Source organism: Physeter macrocephalus, chromosome 8 (assembly GCF_002837175.3).
Source record: "Physeter macrocephalus isolate SW-GA chromosome 8, ASM283717v5, whole genome shotgun sequence".
Classification (NCBI taxonomy): domain Eukaryota; kingdom Metazoa; phylum Chordata; class Mammalia; order Artiodactyla; family Physeteridae; genus Physeter; species Physeter macrocephalus.
The window spans coordinates 50,426,158-50,428,725 of record NC_041221.1 but is presented as its reverse complement, the minus strand read 5'-3'; the positions used below and the strand labels follow the sequence as shown (position 1 = coordinate 50,428,725).

Here is a 2,568-nt window from a genome sequence, read left to right as displayed (position 1 = left end):
TGTATGTATATAAAGCATTTTAAAAAGAGAGAAAACAGAGAGAAAAAGGGGTAGCAGCCGATCTAACACCTCACTGATATGTTGTGTTGGAATAGGTAAAATTCTAATCATTTCTTTACTTAGCAGTAAGAAAAGAAATATCTTAACTGTCTAGTTTAGTAGCGGTGTTGGGGGAGATGCCCTGCTCTCTCCCCATACACATCCTTACTCGTTCTGCATTATGGAAAATGTGCAGTGCTCCTCTTGCCGCCTCTCCCCCTCACAGCTTTTCCCTCCTTGCTGGGGGGCAGGGTTGTTGCATTCTCGGGTTCTCGATCTCTTGTAAGTAGCATCACACGTGCTCCAGGAAGACCAGCAGCCCCAGTTCCCGTCTACAGCATCTGGAACACAGGAAGACCCACCCACCGATCATGGTGCCTCTGGGAGAATTGGGGCTTTGAAGCCAGGTCAACTTGGCTTCCTCACAGTTTAGCTGTGGGAGCCTTTGTGGAATATCATAGGGTTATTGTGAGGATTAAAAGAAATTATCTGCGCAAAGGGCCTGACATATCGCCTGATTTCCCTTTCCTGTTCCCACAGCCTGAATAAAATGGCAACAACTGTGAATCATTTTCAACTATCAGCAACATATCACACACATACATATATACATAAATATATGTATACATATGAACTTCTTCCAAATAGAATATATATAAAATTACATTTTTAAAGGTAATAGACTATATTCTTACTCCCTTGACATATCCTCTTTCTAAGGAGGGTTAGAGGTAACCATAAACATTGCTTGGTCCTGTATGAAAACTTTGGTTGTGTCTTAGTTTATCCCTTATTACAAGCCACCCTCATTTTACATTATAATGCACAAGAGGTTTATAACAAGAGCATCACATATTTTACTTTATAGTGTGTTTTATTATTTTATTTATTTTATGTTATAGGCATTGTGCTGTATATTTTTTATATCTATACACATATATAATCTTTGGGTATATAGTGGCATTATCCCCATTTTATGGATGAACAGATTGAGGCATAGAGAGGTTAGGCCACTTTCCCAAGGTCACATAGCTGGTAGGTTACAGCTGAGATTCACACCAGGACTGTTTGACCTTTCAGTCTAACTTTCTCCAGGCCTATTTTCCTTGTGAGTTTGCATAAGGTGGAAATTGCTTATGCAGTTCTCTTATGCAGAGAAGTTTTGTTTTGTTGTTTTCATTGACCAACCTACAATACCTTTGGGAGGGGAAAGCTTCCTACCTCATAGCAAGTTACTGACACTTACTAGATTTGTAATCCGGAGAGCGCCTCTCACAGTTCTCACCGTAGGTGCCGCTCTGGCACACGCACAGACATTCGGTCCCTGAGAGCGTGGGGTGGCCATTATTAGGGCATCGAGCACATTGGCAGGGGTCAAACTTGGCTGCGTATTCTCGATAAGCTCTCCTGAGGTTGTTCCGTCTTGTCACCGCACAGGGGATATTTCTTACCAGGTCTGTAATGGGAGCAAGCTAAGAGCAGATGGGAGAGAGGAGGTCCAGTCAGAGTCACATCTCTTTGGCATATGTTGCCATCATCGCCCAATTCCTGTGGAATGAGAGGCAAGGTCTGGAAAATCCCACACTTCAAAGGGATTGTTGGAGAATATGGTATATCTGTCGATTGGACTAGTGGAGAAAAGCCCTCCCCATGAGGGCGGGGGAGCTTCTTTCCTTTCTACAGTGAGTAGAGCAGCTATCTGCAAGGTTAGCTGGCTTCTGTTGTCCCTAAAGCGTGGCAGGTGTAAAGTATCTGGAGCTTACTTTCCCCGGAATTCTACTATGGAGGAAGCCTCACATGAGGTGTCGCTTACTTGGATTTACATCGACTTGTTTATTAAGCATCAAATGCATGCATCAAAGCACTGAGAAAACTGACCAAGAGTTAGGCAGCTCAGGAATGCTTAGCTGAAGGCTCATCAAGTTTGACTCAAGGAGAAAAATCTGGAGAGGGTGAAGAGAGGCTTTCAGTGTTCTTTGTTTTTCCAGGGACACTACTACTGGCTTTTGATGGAACCAGATGAGAAAATGTGAAGAGACAAAATAGAGAAATGAACATGCTGGTAGGATCAATAGAAGAATTACAGTAACAAATATGGAGCTAACACAAAATCAGGGCTCATTTTTTTTTAACATCTTTATTGGAGTATAATTACTTTACAATGGTGTGTTAGTTTCTGCTTTATAACAAAGTGAATCAGCTATATGTATACATATATCCCCATATCCCCTATCCCACCCTTCTAGGTGGTCATAAAGCACCGAGCTGGTCTCCCTGTGCTATGCAGCTGCTTCCCACTAGCTATCTATTTTAAATTTGGTAGTGTATATATGTCCATGCCACTCTCTCACTTCATCCCAGCTTACCCTTCCCCCTCCATGTGTCCTCAAGTCCATTCTCTTTGTCTATGTCTTTACTCCTGTCCTGCCTCTAGGTTCTTCAGAACCATTTTTTAAAAAATTCCATATATATGTGTTAGCATATGGTATTTGTTTTTCTCTTTCTGACTTACTTCACTCTGTACGACAG

General features: G+C 42.0%; 1 protein-coding gene across 1 annotated transcript in view; it reads right to left on the bottom strand.

Moving 5' to 3' along the window:
* The window catches only part of C6 (complement C6), a 95,403-nt gene that overhangs the window by 35,323 nt on the left and 57,512 nt on the right, over nucleotides 1-2,568 (bottom strand). Inside the window, exons 11-12 of the mRNA XM_007112612.2 lie at nucleotides 1,286-1,511; nucleotides 209-380 (exon numbers count right to left, since the gene is read on the bottom strand). Coding sequence (XP_007112674.1) covers nucleotides 209-380; nucleotides 1,286-1,511 — 398 coding nt within the window. The remainder of the gene's footprint in view (nucleotides 1-208; nucleotides 381-1,285; nucleotides 1,512-2,568) is intronic.